At 34.5% G+C, this 13,456-nt stretch overlaps 2 protein-coding genes across 3 annotated transcripts; one reads left to right on the forward strand and one right to left on the reverse strand.

Moving 5' to 3' along the window:
* Positions 1-4,131: 4,131 nt before the first annotated feature.
* LOC110783002 (uncharacterized) lies at positions 4,132-8,124 on the reverse strand. Of its 2 annotated transcripts, none has more exons than XM_021987304.2 (6): positions 7,768-8,124; positions 6,206-6,301; positions 5,881-6,096; positions 5,499-5,595; positions 4,978-5,040; positions 4,132-4,614 (listed from the first exon to the last, which is right to left on the reverse strand). In XM_021987304.2, exons 1-6 carry the CDS (start codon positions 8,056-8,058, stop codon positions 4,421-4,423), a joined length of 957 nt encoding a protein of 318 aa, XP_021842996.1. In that variant the 5' UTR covers positions 8,059-8,124; the 3' UTR covers positions 4,132-4,420. The 2 variants fall into 2 exon arrangements, with proteins under 2 accessions (XP_021842996.1, XP_021842997.1); XM_021987305.2 differs by having other exon boundaries at positions 6,206-6,306; positions 7,768-7,909.
* A 2,169-nt stretch (positions 8,125-10,293) lies between these two features.
* On the forward strand, positions 10,294-13,323 carry LOC110783004 (uncharacterized). The gene is made up of 7 exons (XM_021987306.2): positions 10,294-10,403; positions 11,648-11,776; positions 11,978-12,040; positions 12,161-12,208; positions 12,330-12,383; positions 12,822-12,879; positions 12,973-13,323. The coding sequence occupies exons 2-7, from the start codon at positions 11,654-11,656 to the stop codon at positions 13,050-13,052; spliced, it is 426 nt and encodes a 141-aa protein (XP_021842998.1). The 5' UTR covers positions 10,294-10,403; positions 11,648-11,653; the 3' UTR covers positions 13,053-13,323.
* Positions 13,324-13,456: the final 133 nt, after the last annotated feature.

Raw genomic sequence — 13,456 nt, forward strand, 5'->3', positions numbered from 1 at the left:
CCTTTTGCTTTGTCTTTCTTTTCATTGATTCCTTTTCCATTTTAAATTCAAACATCACTATCTCAATCTCTCTCACATACGAGAAAATTTATCATTGGAACCTATCATATCTTATCTTATTTTAACTTGTTGAATTCTTTTCATCCGAAATAAAATAAAATAAGTTGAATAAAACACAATCTTAATATTTTTCTATTTAATTTAATCACCAAAATAAGAAACTCTATTCACTTAATTATTTACTTTACATTCCCTCAGAAAAAAAATTATTTACTTTACAAATTTTGGAGGTTTTTTTTTCTTTCCCAAAAACCTCTACGATTCGGATCTTACGATTTTACGATCCAAAAACACGCCACCGATCTGGATCTTACCTCGATACATTTTTTGAGTGGTAGGATCTTTACACGATACGATCCAAAGATTCGATCCAACATACAACATTCAAGATAATAAATCGTTTTTTTATTAATAAATAGTTCATAATCACATATCATTAGAAATATCATACTTTTTCTATCAATAAATCTATACCTAGTCTATACCTAGTATCTATACTAATATATTAAAAGGCGTTGTGGAAAATGTATATGTGTCACGTAGTACTCTCCTCACGCCACATCATCCATTCACCAAGTATTATGTAATGGACAACCAAAAATCAATACAACGAGGTTCGAACAACAGACCTCAAGTGTGGATGATGATTCTCATTACCATTTTAACCAACCACCAATTGTGGTTTATCTATTCACATTAATGTATACATAAGTGTTCACATGAATTCTAAAATAAATAAATTTTTATGTGACTTTTAAAGTTCTATGGACTATTTTGAAAAGAAAAAAATTAAACCATTATGACAACCATGAAGAAACATGATGTCATAAGTCTCATAAGAATAAATTATAGGATTGCCTTACATAGCTGCATATATAACTAATTTATTGTTTATTAATTTGACGCACTTAGTTCCACGATAAAACAAATTATACAAATTGTAAGATGATATGATTGAAAACTTATTTGCCATGATAAATGACTTAGCGTGTCTGTGTAATTGACGAACTTAACGGATACTTTTCATTCTATAGAATACAAGTATTTTGGTCAAATATTGAGTTCAAGAAAAATCTAAAACTTTAGTTATTCAATGTAGCAACCGGGGCATCGCCCGGGGCCACACACTAGTTTAAAAACCTAAACCATGTATACAATATTGCCACGTGTCATTGTATACCATATTGCCATGTGTCATTCTCTTTGTTCACCATTTTTTTCATTTTTTCCATTAACTTTTCCCCTTCCTGTGATGCCACTTCCTATTCATCTCCCACCCCTTCCATCTTCTAGCTCCTTCAACCTTCAAAATTAATGCCCCATTCAATTCAAAAATTCCTTCAACAATCAAATTAATCCCTCTATACAATTTATTTAATTCAGTTCTCATTTTTTTTGTCTCTTGAGTATAACTTACCCGTTTTCATAATTTAATTGGAACTATTGATTGATTCATTAAGAGAAATGAATTAGAAACCGTTAGCATTTTGACGGTTTCTTCTTTACTTTTAGCCATTTAAATCCAATTTTCTACATTCAATTTTGATTAGGTACATTTCTTTCCTTTCATCTGTTGCCACAATTGATTTTAATTCTTCTATTGGGTTGTTTTTCAGGCAATTATATAAATTTGAGAAGGTGCAGCTAGCTCAACAAATACCGATCTTTTCGTCAATTTGGGCTTCAAACCTTCTTTTATATCTCCATTGACTTCTATATCAGGTTCAACTTCATACTTTAGTATATTTTGAGGGAAAATTTGCAACATCAGGTGGGTATATGATGAACAATGTATTTTCCTTGATTGGTTGTTTCGGATATTATACTTCGTATCTTTTTTATATTGAGGTTCTTGTATATTTGATTATTGGTTATTTGGTGGCTTTTAGAATTTTATTAAAAATTTCGCTAACATGCCAAGTTTTGTATCTGAAATGGGTTTAATTTTTATGAATTTATAATAGGGTATACGGTGAAGAAGAATGGCACAAACCATGGATTGGTGATTTAGTTTACTGAGTTGTAGGGGCTTCTCGGCCTCCTACGATGGCTAACTTTCTCTTTAATTGATCTGATTTCATTAGCTAACTTCCTTTGCTGCCATTGTTGTGCAATATTGTTGATTAGCTACTAACTCCACTATAGCTACATTATGGGCATCGGGTACTTCTGCATCCATTGTCTCATTGCAAGATGATTTTTTTTCCAGACGCCAGTTTAATTATTTATTTATTTATTCGTCTTATAATTAATTTGGATATGTGAATTCATATCCTAAATTTTTACCCATTTTTCTTTTGAGCTAATTAAATCCTCATAATCAAATTTTGTTTCTAATCCAATCAAGTTGGGAAATGCCGCAATTGCATCAAATCTTATAGCTACTACAAAGTCCTCACAATGTATAATATATGTACTTATATATGCTACTACTCCCTCTGTCCCTTAATACTCGCACCGTTTCGACTGGACACGCTTGCCAATGCACAACTTTGAACACCAATATCTTTAACTATATATTATAAAAACTTATAAAATTATTAATATTTTGAAAATATATATTAAGATGAAGCCAACAATATATTATATACTAACATTTGTTTTTATATACTAGAAATAAAATAGGGTCAAAGTGAATTATTTGAATAGTGCAAAAAGTCAAAACGGTGCGAGTATTAAGGGACAGAGGGAGTACGTATTTACATTGTTTAGCTTTGGCAAGTAATGTGTATAAACTACAAAGACTACTATGTATTAGTGGAATTTAACCTTGATCGAGGCTTAAGGAGTTCCATCTTTTGCTGTAAACATGTTAGTGGTGGTGGAACATGTTCTGCATGCCTATGTATAATACTCTCATGTTTCCTATAAATAGCCCGTTCATCGAACGGGCCAAAGAACTAGTTAGTTATAAAAAAAGAGGTATATTTTTACTAAAAAGTATGAAAATTCATATCATTTTATCAATTAAGATTTGAAGTTGATCATAACTAAAATCTTAATTTCAACAAACTTGCCCACATCTATTAATTGAACTTGAATCTACACAAGTATTAATCTTATATGAGCAAAGAAATGATCTTTAAGTATTAAGATTACTTGAATACGTAGTACATGCTTTTATTAATTTCATTTTAATATTAAATATTATTTTTACTATTTAGTAGGATCTTACGACCTTACGATCTGATTCAAGCGATCTAATACTACTCCCTTCATCGATTCAAGGCAGAATCCCGATCCTGACAACCCTGCAGAGTACATCATCACAAAATTCTTTACCGAGTTATGAATAAAATTCTGATTTGGCCGAGTTAACTTATTAGTGACTTTGAAAAAGTAAAAATAGAACTGCAGGTAAAACAACGTATATATTTTTTTTAATTATGAAGTAACTGCAGGTGAAACAACGTATATTCCTTTCTTGGCTATATACCAAAAAGAATTTTATGTTACTTGTGAGTTATTCAAGTTACTCCCTCCGTATTTATTTAAGGGATACACTTGCTTTTTCCGGCCGTATTTATTTAAGAGATACACTTGTCAAGTAACTTATCAACCACACTATCTAATTAAATAATACATCTAATTTACCCTATGACCCACCATCCTATTAAACAAATAATTTCATAAACCCACCCCACCTTCCACCCCCAAAATGACATGATTCCCACTTGATTAATTATTAAAATATTTATTCAACCCCACTTGATTTATTATTTTATTTCATTTAATTCTTCTTCTTAATACACGTGCCCGACCAAGTGTATCTCTTAAATAAATACGGAGGGAGTAAATAACAATTTGCTCAACATAACTCGTGAATGTCTTGAGCCAAGCTCCAGACCTCTAGTAGCTTTCAATTCTCTCATTAGCACCCTAGTCAGAGGTTTGAATCAATGAATCCTAACCAAAATTGACCCATTCAAACTAACTCGGCCTCGGATGTACCGATTGTACCGTATGGTCCCTACCATTATGTCTGTAAAACCCTCGTGAGTTATCCTGACCATCATTTCCAGGTTTCAAACAAAATTTCCAGGCACAAGTTTTATGGAATACATCTTGGTGTCAACTAGCAACATTCTATATCGTTGACTTGTAGTGACCTTATCTGCTGATAATGATGACTGATGAACATCATTTGCATTTCTGACTACAAAAAGAAATTAACCTATGAAATTAACAAATTCATCATGATAGTATTACATTTTAGAGGCTAGGAACTCTGCACCAAATCTGATTGATTAAGATATCCAACCAACCAACCAACCCACTTATCTTTGCTCTTTGCTTGTCTATAAACACCTTTATAATCAAATCAGGAAAAGCCTGCTTCAGAAATGTACTTCATGGAGAGTCATTTCTGAGCGATCCCGTAGAGATGCGGGTTTATAAACAGGGCACTCGATATGTACCCCGTGTTGCTATCGACACTAGAAAAGCCTGCTTCAGAAATGTATTTCCCTGTTTCCCTTGTCAGATGACAACCATCAGCTAGCAGCTGCTGTAACGGATCGAGAATTCTCTGTAAAAGCCTCTGAGATGTTTGATCTGTAAAATGAAAATTCAAATGAGCTTGTGATGAATCAAACACGAAACATGTTCCAACTAAACATGTCAAAAACTGACCCAACCAGATACCCAACTTGCCTAAATCTAACATGAAACCTCGAGTCCATGAATTTTATTTTGAAAATGAACTCAAACCCGGAAATTGATCCAATCGGTTAAAAGTAACATAAAATTGAACATAGCCCGAGAACCTAACCCAACTTGACCCAAACATGAAATTTTTTAAGTGAAGAGCCTCTAAAACTTGGTGACTTGACAAACTTGAGCAAAAGGATTGACAGGCCCAAACCCGATCCATTTAACTTCTGACTGAAACAGACCAGGAGAAATATAGTTCAGTACCCTTTGCTGCCACATGCTCCACAAACAAGTAGAGCCCCCCTGGTTTAAGCACCCTCTTTACCTCTGTTGGAATAGAAAAAACAGAATTATGTTAGCTGTGATTCTTGGTGTCTTTCTAAATTGAATAATGGTGGTCGATAACTGTGCTAATACAACTGATAAAATCAGGAAATTGCTTAGAAAAAATAACTAGTTCAGATGAAGCCTTACCAAGCCACTTAACAAACCAAACAAAAACCAATGATTTTCCGTTAAAACAAAAGGAGCCTTACACGCTAGGGACTCTGCACAAAATCTGATTGATTAAGAAATCTAACCAACTTACTTTTGTATGCAAACACTCGATAGTCAATACAATTACTAGTTATCATTCCTTGTACATCAATTGTAGGAGTTGTCTATTGGATTCAGCTCCGATGATATTATCGTGAAATTCTAAAGTAATATTATTACATCAAAGAATCTTGAAGAGTCTTAAAACCCATTACTAATGGGAAGTTTATGGAACAAAAGATGGGTACCTTGAAGAGTCTCATGAACATCTTTAACAGAACATAATACAAGTGTTCCAATGACAGCATCAACAGAAGCATCATCCAGTGGCAAAGCTTCCCCTACCTGAACTAAAAGAAGCGATGATATATATTACAAACAATGAAGTTACCTGATCACAAGCAAATGAAATTTTGCCAATTCTACAAGAAACAATAGGAAACATGAAGTATATATTTTAATGCCTCCTATCAAAATTTCCATCTAGTTCATGGTGTTTAGAATCCAATAAGCAGCACTAAGAGTCCTAGCATGATCTCACCTTTTTTTCAGTGTCCAAAATTGGAAATATAATAAATTAGGCACAGATCTAACTGCATGTGAAATATATCTGCATGTATAGAAACTTACTGCTTGTACGAATTTGAAATTTTCTGGTGAAAGACCAGCAGCATCAGCTGCTCCTCTGGCATACTTCTCCATCTTTTTGTTCGGATCAATGCCAAAAACCATGCTCGCATCACTGGCATAGTACTTAAGGTTTGGACCTGTCCCTATGCCAATCTCCAGAACTTCTTTGGCTTGTCCCCTCAACTTATCAAAGAGCTGAGACTTGTAAACTGCAACCTTACCATATAACAAAGAGTTCGCAAATGCAGGAAGCAAGTAACAGGTACTAAGGAAACTTGATGAAATTCTCAGCATAAAAAGAAGCCCTTGACCAATAATAACTGACCTCAGACTCATATTCTTTCATGCTGTTGTTCAGAACCGACGCATAGAATTCCTCGTACCAATCTGGCCTTGGAGGGTGAATTTTCTTTAACATCTCCTGTGCTTAAAAAAAGATCAGGATTAACTCTAATGATTGGTCATTCTGTTTATTACTGTTAAGGCGTTAACCAATCATAGTCAAGACCATTGAAACCTCACTGTGACTAGAAATATAGCATTTTTTTTTTGAGGGCAGAAATATAGCATTTTGATTGTCCTTTCCCATTACAAGTGATTGACCAATGCCAATTTGTTCATGGGTATTCAGAAAGATATACTTGTATCTAAACCGTCCTTCCACAATGACAAAACTATTGAGACAAAATCAGAGCATCATGGAATTGCAAATTAAACGAACCATATATATTTTCATATATTTGACGGAGTATATTCTCTAACTCTGTCACTTGCCAGTGGCCACTGTCCCTTGCTACATGCCAGAAAGGAATCAAATATTTTGCCTAATTGAAACACAAAACCATTTAAATCGAACTATCGGAGTGCATAAAAGCTTGATGGCAGGCACTAGGATTAGCTACAACAATAAGAAGAGAAAACTTGATGGCAGGCACTAGGATTAGCTACACTAGCCAAAAGTTGGTTATTTCCCACTTCTCCCCCCGAATTGCACCTAGTAGTGAGTCTACTGACTTCCTCTTTCAGCTACTGTACAATATAGTATCTAGCTCAACATAAGCAAGAGAGAATATCTTAAATTATACCCAGCTGACCGCGTAAATGCTGAGAAAATTAGAATTTTACATAATGCATGCTCCTCAATTCTTTGAAAGGTTGGCATTTAGTCCACCCCAACCCCAAAGATCTCATATTCAAAAGCAACAAACAACTTTTTACAGCTATGACCACAACAACATTATATCCAAAATGTATTTGGCTCCACTTTTTATTATGCACAAATAGACATGTGAAGTATAGACAATTCTCCATTCTGATTTATTAACAATTAGTCAATTACTCCCTTCGAATTCAGTTGCCACATGTAGTACTAGTTCAAATTACACTATCAACGTGACAATTAGTTCCAATCTTTGGTTGTTTTCTTTCATCTCCTTCCTAGGATACCCACCCACAAAGGCCATAACCTCTTTTACACTCCAAGTGTATTTCTTCTAATTTGCTAATTTGTACTCATTTGAAGACTTTGAAATGAGTAAAAATGATCATATGAGCAAAATAAAAGCCTTGGTGCCCCTATGTCTCAGTTCATCATAGGTGCATATAAGAACTTTTACGCCAACATTTGTTCAAATTCTCATGAATCAAGATCAAAGTCTCCCAAAAAAACCAACAGTTACATCATCAATCCAAAGATTGTCTAGTGTTCAATTCAACTCTATCATACAAAAATGCTAAAATCATCAAATTAAACTATTCCAAAAGGAGAAAACAGGAAAGATATAAAATTATAACCCCTCAAGGCCTCCATAAATAATCAATAGTCGCGTTGGTTGTGTAATCTGAACTCAATATGGACGAAAGGAGAGAAAGAGAGATGAAATATACCATGGAAGCCGAGTCAGGCTCTAACCCTGACGCAAGAGAGGGGAGTGAAGTATGAAGCACAGTGCTCGCAATTGACTCCAGAAAATGTCGTCTTCCACATTTGCAGAATCCTAATGACTGCAAATTTATGGGTTTATGGGGATTCTGATTTGTTTGTGTATGAATTAAATTGTACCCTACATCGGTTTTGGTATTACTAACTGATGATTTGAACTGGGGATTGGTCTTTTTTGTGGGAAATTGAAGAGGGTTAGTGAAATTTGAGGTGGGTAGCAAGGTTGAGTGGATCATTTCTTGATTTTTGCTGTTTTTGTAGAGTGACGATAAATTACACTGCTACTGGTTTATGCTAGGATGACATAGAGACCGAAGTAATCCATGAAACATTTATAAAACCAATTACAACTAGGGATGGCAATCACATCCGAATCCGAACCGAGTCCGACCCGATTTAAAACATCCGATCCGAATTCGAGAAAAAAAAGTCTGAATCCGAATCCGATTAAAAACATCCGAATCCGAATGGATGTGGATCGGATATGGAGTCTGCAGAGACTCCGACCCGAATCCGAATCCGACCCAAATTCGAGTGCAAATCCGACCTGAAATTATTTCAAAGTGTATTATTTTCCGTACATAACTTCTTTTTAAAGGGAAGTTCCTAATTTAATCTAATGTATTTGATTAAAGCGCATATAATTGTAATTTATTAATTTATTAGAAACTCATTAGATTTTGGTAAATGAGAAATAGGATTTCTAAATTAGTTTAAAATTAAAAAAATACAAGTTCTATGTAAGTAAAGTTAACGCATGATTCAGATTTAGATATGGATATGGATTCGGATTTGGATGCAAATTTGGAGTCCGAATTTTAAATGGATATGGATATGGATGCAATTTTAGAGTCCGAATTGAAAATGAATTTGGATATGGATGCAATTTTGGAGTCCGAATGTTAAATGGATCGGATACGGAGTTTACTACATCCGACCCCAGTCCGATCCATTGTCATTCCTAATTAGAACCTCACATATTAAACTCAAGCCGAAACCAACCTAATAATATTGATCACAAATTGAAAACATGAAATCTAAAGGAGTTAGTATTCGGAGAATTAAAAATGGGTTAGATCTGATCTGGCTTGAAATGATTATTTTAGCGATCGGATGTTATTACTTAATCAATTCAAAGTCCTACAAAAATTTATTCCAACTATATTAAAGCGGCAAAAGAAAGTTGGAGTGTAATCTATCTATACTAATATATTAAAAGACGTTTGTGAAAACGTATATGTGTCAGACTCATGAGGATCGAACATCAAACCTCATGGATTAAAAGTTTCATTGTAAAATACAATCTTTTAAAATTGGACACATTTTTAAAAAACGTAAACCCGACTAAAAGTAAAATCCGGAGCAACGCCCGGGCCACACACTAGTTTTATGTCTTAAACTAAGGTGAAATCATTTTCACTGGGCCAAGGCATTGTTTGATTATGGTAGTAGTTTGATCATTTACAAACAAGTTTTATGAACAATTATTACAAGTAATATACTTAAGGGTTTGTATAATAATCTGTACTATGTAATTATTAAATATTTTACATTAATATAAAACATAATTTTTTTATATAGAATTGAAATATTAAAAGCTCCCCTAACCCAACTGAGTCTCGTAACCAAAAAATTTGGTTCATGGCGTGGTCAAGTATTCTCGATTCGTAACTGAAAACGACACCAGATATGAAAAAGACTTTAATATGAAACTACATGGCCTAAAAAAGATCTAATTGACCGTTTTGACTAGTCTATAATCACTCTCAATTAATGTTCATCTTACATTAGTTTAGTTTTCAAAGATTCTTTACTTCACTTTTTTTTAAAAGACTTTTTGATGGACAAAAAATTATCGTTATCCGTTAGATTTCACCACAATCACGTGATGTTTGTTTTAATTTTTTTTTAAAAAGTACGGCAATTCAACGATTAAATTTTAAAATAGTAAATATAAAAATAAGAGTATTTTAGGTATTTTATGTATACACCAAATTCTTCAAGAGTTTTTTCTACACTTCTTACTTCTTTTGTTCATTTATCGTCATCCATATCTAGTTAGCTTTTGATCAAAAATTGTAAAAGCTTAATTTTTTTTTTCCTCTACCCAACAAGTGAATAGTAACTCAACTCGTTTTGACCCACTATGCCACACTTTTTCGAAATCGGGATACCATCAAATAAAATATTCGCATTTAAACCACTGCAAACAATGGGTTGAGTTTTGACTCTGATCAATTTTGGACAGGTCTATGGAGAAAATTGTGTTCAAACTCCGATAAACATTGGATCGGGTTTAAGTCCGGTCAATTTTTAACAGGTCTAGGAGGAATTTGGGAATCTATGCAATCAAAGAAGGCCAACAAGAAAGTTGAGCCCAAATCAAAAGGCCAATTCCAAGATTTCCAACAAACAAAGGACACACAAAGAGGTAGGCCCCTCCTCTCATTCTACAAAGCATAGTGCATATAACTAACGCCATTTCCTCAGTTTTCAGCTTTCCCACATCTCTCTTCTCTGCTGCCATTTGCTCGCTCTGCCACTCCCCCATTCATATTCGATCAATCAATCAATTTATCAGGTATTCATCCATCAACCCTCTTCTTTAAATTTGATTTTCTTCTTTTTCTTGATCAAATTATCTGCAACTTTGGTTAGATTGTTCATAAGTTTCGTACTTCTTAAGCTGAATTTTATTTTATACTATTTCATTCATCGCATCTCATCGCATTTGGGGTTTCGTTTTTCTTCTTCTTTGTTTGAAATAAATAAATATTCTGGTCAGTTTTTGCATGATGTAATTAATTAGTGAGATTGGTAATTAATTAGTGCGATTAAGCATGTTTAGATTGTCGGTAATTTGCTTTTGTGATGGGAAATTCTGAATTATGTGGAGTTATTATGAAATCTGAACAATCCTTAATTGCGGAAGTTATGCACAAATGGGAACTTGATTCTATGAATAATGTTTTAAAATCTAGGAGTATTCTTTACATGGGCACCAATATGTTTGAGGTCAAATCATATCCTTGATTTTGTGAAATCAACCTAGGGAAAGTTGGAAGTTGTTTATGGATAGGAATTAGGATGTGTTTTTTTGCACATCTTGGGTCAACTATGTTACTCGGACTTTTCATTTCATCTCAAATGCCAGTGTTGGATCTTTGACACGACACCCCGACATGGGTATGGACGTTTCCGACACCTGATTTTGGGCCAAAATCAAAGAAACTTTTCATAAAATAGATGAGCCGGACATTTGAACATGATACCGTACTCAGTCCGAATAACATACCTTGATAATGTGTTTTGTCTTTCGTTACACCCTTTAATAATTCTCAATTTTCTAAAATGAGGAGTGTATAAACTAGGTGCAACTGGTGAGCAATAAATCTTGTTTATAGGTTGAAAGTTAAGAGAAAAAGTTATTGGAGACAACTATTTGTGGGTGGAAGCAGGAGGAGTTCAAATGAGCTAGTGGTTCTAATTAGCATACTATTCATTAGGTTTTGTTAGTGCTCTCTTTGTAAGATGATCATTATCTTTGTTGAGACAAGAAGTGGGGATCTACGTGGGTTTCTAGTTTATAAAGGATCGGAACTAGAAAGTTAGGATTAGTTAGAACATGGAAGACTCATGTGGTACTTGGTGGTGAATCAATCCTCCTCGTTTCTTATCCTAGATTTTATTTCCGGAAGATGGAGAGGTAAGGCTTGCCCTGTGTACTAGAAGGCTGAATGAGTCCTTACTGAATCTGATAATTTGCCATATTAGTGATCTTTGTTATTGATGTTTGAAATTATCCAACATATATTCTTCGGCCAGGCCAACATGTCAGGAACAGGTGAAGAAAGTGTCCAAGAGAAAGTTGTTGTTGATCAAGAACATCAGGAGGTAGAGACTGGAGATGCCGAGAAGAATGAGGAACATCAGATGCCTTCCCCACAACAGCAGGTATTATTAGTGCTCTGATCTTCCTGTAATTTGGTCCAATAAAGTAACTTGGTCAATGACTATCTGAATTGCATGCTTTGTGAATGGTCAGTGTGGGATTTGGTTCTTTAAAATTTTCCTTTCTAAAGGAGCTGTGCCTCTCTAACTTTGTCTAATCAATCCTTCTACAATCTATTGCGATGGTGTGCTGTTATTTTTTAGGAGGAAACAATCAAGAAAAAGTATGGAGGGATTTTGCCAAAGAAGAAGCCACTGATTTCGAAGGCAAGAGTTCACTACTCGTCTTTGTCAGTTTGTCTCATAATAACAGTAAATGGTTAGATGATAATCTGTTTCTGTTTAGAATGCTATAGAACATTTTACAACAATTGCATCCTTTTGCAGGACCATGAACATGCATTTTTTGATTCTGCTGATTGGGCATTGGGAAAGGTACATGAATTGGATCCCTTGCAGTCTTGCACACTACCAATCGTTTCCATCAATTTTATTTGGGGCTGATCATTTCATATTTTTCATGTGTCTCTCTATGTTCTTATTGTCATACAAACAGCAAGGAGGCCAGAAACCTAAAGGACCACTCGAGGCACTCCGCCCAAAGTTGCAGGTATCCCTTGATAAAGCCATTGATCTCTTGATGCTTCAACTTCCAGTTTTCTGTCTGAAAAAAATAAAATGTTATTTGTTACTGGAGTTTTTAGTATTTTTTTCGATGTTTTAGTAGCCTGAGGCAGTTTTTGCATGAAGTTTTTTGTGGGTATTAAGGAGGTAATCCGAAGCCAGCACTCCTCAGAGGAGTTCTGCAGAAATAGGGCATGAGGATGCTTTTGTTATTGCTGGACTATTTCTTTGGTCTTTAACCTTTCAGAATATAGCTGATGCTTTTTGGAACATCGGCCTTATTTGCTGTCTCTTGAATGGTGTTATATATCTGTAAATTGATTAAGTGTTTAAATAACTTCCATTAAGAAGGCAATCTGCTATTTGACCTACTCCTTACATTACTTTAAAAGTCTAAATGCTACTTATGTTTTTTATTTCTTAGCCGACATATCAGCAAGCCCGATCAAGGCGCTCAGCTTATGCTCCTGCTGATGGTGAAGGTATATGACTCAATTATGTGCCTATTTACCCGAGGTTTGGAGTGACTAGAGACATCAGTTTATATCTCATATATTCTATCCCCCTTTGAACAGATGCTTCCGGAATGTCAGCTGAAGATCCTGATTGCGTTGGAGACGATGACAACCATGAAAAGGTCGTTCCTGAGGTTTAGAGCTGCCAATAATAAGTTTCTTCTGCAGTCAATCATGTAAAAATGAAAAAAAAAAAATACCTCCATTGTTGGAAAAGTGAGATACAGGAATCCGGTTTCATATAAATGCAGACCATTCTGTTATAAAAAAAACACATACACAACTTAAGCTGAAACAACGCGTAAATGATTGTGTGCTGTGTACTTGGTTGATCTACTTAACTGTGAATGTAGTTGCAAGACATGCTTAAGTTTAACTGTGAATGTAGTTGCAAGAGGGTTTTCTAGCGTATGCACTTTTCTTATCTGTGAGGAATTTTTCAGTGCTGCTGAAGCTAGTAGTAGCATCTGTTCTGCTTATGAACTTCTAACTAGTTATCAATTCTGACTAGTTTTCAATTCTGACTAGTTTTCAATTCTGAAAA

The sequence above is a fragment of the Spinacia oleracea genome, chromosome 1 (assembly GCF_020520425.1).
Source record: "Spinacia oleracea cultivar Varoflay chromosome 1, BTI_SOV_V1, whole genome shotgun sequence".
Taxonomy (NCBI): Eukaryota; Viridiplantae; Streptophyta; class Magnoliopsida; order Caryophyllales; family Amaranthaceae; genus Spinacia; species Spinacia oleracea.